We start from the raw sequence: 838 nt of genomic DNA, 5'->3' as shown, positions 1-838 counted from the left end.
ATTTTTATATGTATTTATTGTGATATTCAAATTGAATAAATTCGAATTATTAATGAAATAGTTATGAAGATACACCAGAGATATGGTAAATCCAGTGCAAGTATTTGGAAACATCAACAAATACTGACGGCTCACCGGCTTCACATTTTTCAGGTCCAAATGAGACGACTCCAATCAGTTCGTCTGTGTCATAGCTTACCAGAGGACCACCAGAGTCCCCGGAGCATCCGGACTCTCCAGTGTAAGATCCAGCACAGATTACCCCTTCCAAGTTATTTTCGAAACGACTTCTGCATACGGATATATCAACGACCTGCAGCCATGTCCAATACAAACGATCCACGGGTCCACGGTGATTGTCATATAGTTGACCCCATCCGGCCACAGTAGCCCACTGACCCACGTAGTTACTGCAGCCATAATTAAATGGCAGTGGGATACTTTGAATGTGGTCATTAAACTCCACCCACTTAGTGCGAATCAGTGCAATATCGTTCAAAGCACCGATTTTGTACTGGGGATGTGGGAACACGTGATTTTTGGCTAATAGCTTGTCTGGATTCTCTTGTAAATGTATGGAGCCATAGGTGATGCTCACCCACGTGGCAGCCTCAACGCAATGGGCAGCCGTGAGTACCCAGTTGTTGGCTATAATACTGCCACCGCACAAACTGGTTACGTTATGGGTATCGATCCAAATTTGAACCACGTATGGGAATTGTCTTTCCTTGGCCAGTTGTCCATTGACGATGCGCTGCAGCACATTCGCCTCTCCAGCAACGAGGAGTTGAACCAACAGAAGACACAAAAATATTAACATTTTGAGATCGAAACTTAC

General features: G+C 44.2%; 1 protein-coding gene across 1 annotated transcript; it reads right to left on the bottom strand.

Annotated features, from left to right (window-relative positions):
* LOC111071552 (serine protease 1-like) lies at positions 1 to 838 on the bottom strand. The gene has a single exon (XM_022362964.2). The coding sequence runs from the start codon at positions 818 to 820 to the stop codon at positions 62 to 64; it is 759 nt and encodes a 252-aa protein (XP_022218656.2). The 5' UTR covers positions 821 to 838; the 3' UTR covers positions 1 to 61.

This window comes from Drosophila obscura, unplaced genomic scaffold (genome assembly GCF_018151105.1).
Source record: "Drosophila obscura isolate BZ-5 IFL unplaced genomic scaffold, ASM1815110v1 contig_1, whole genome shotgun sequence".
Taxonomy (NCBI): domain Eukaryota; kingdom Metazoa; phylum Arthropoda; class Insecta; order Diptera; family Drosophilidae; genus Drosophila; species Drosophila obscura.
This window is presented reverse-complemented; position numbering and strand designations above follow the sequence as displayed.

Bases quoted from the DNA above. Each gene is read 5' to 3' on its own strand.
- LOC111071552 (XM_022362964.2), bottom strand. From the start codon at position 820: ATGTTAATATTTTTGTGTCTTCTGTTGGTTCAACTCCTCGTTGCTGGA.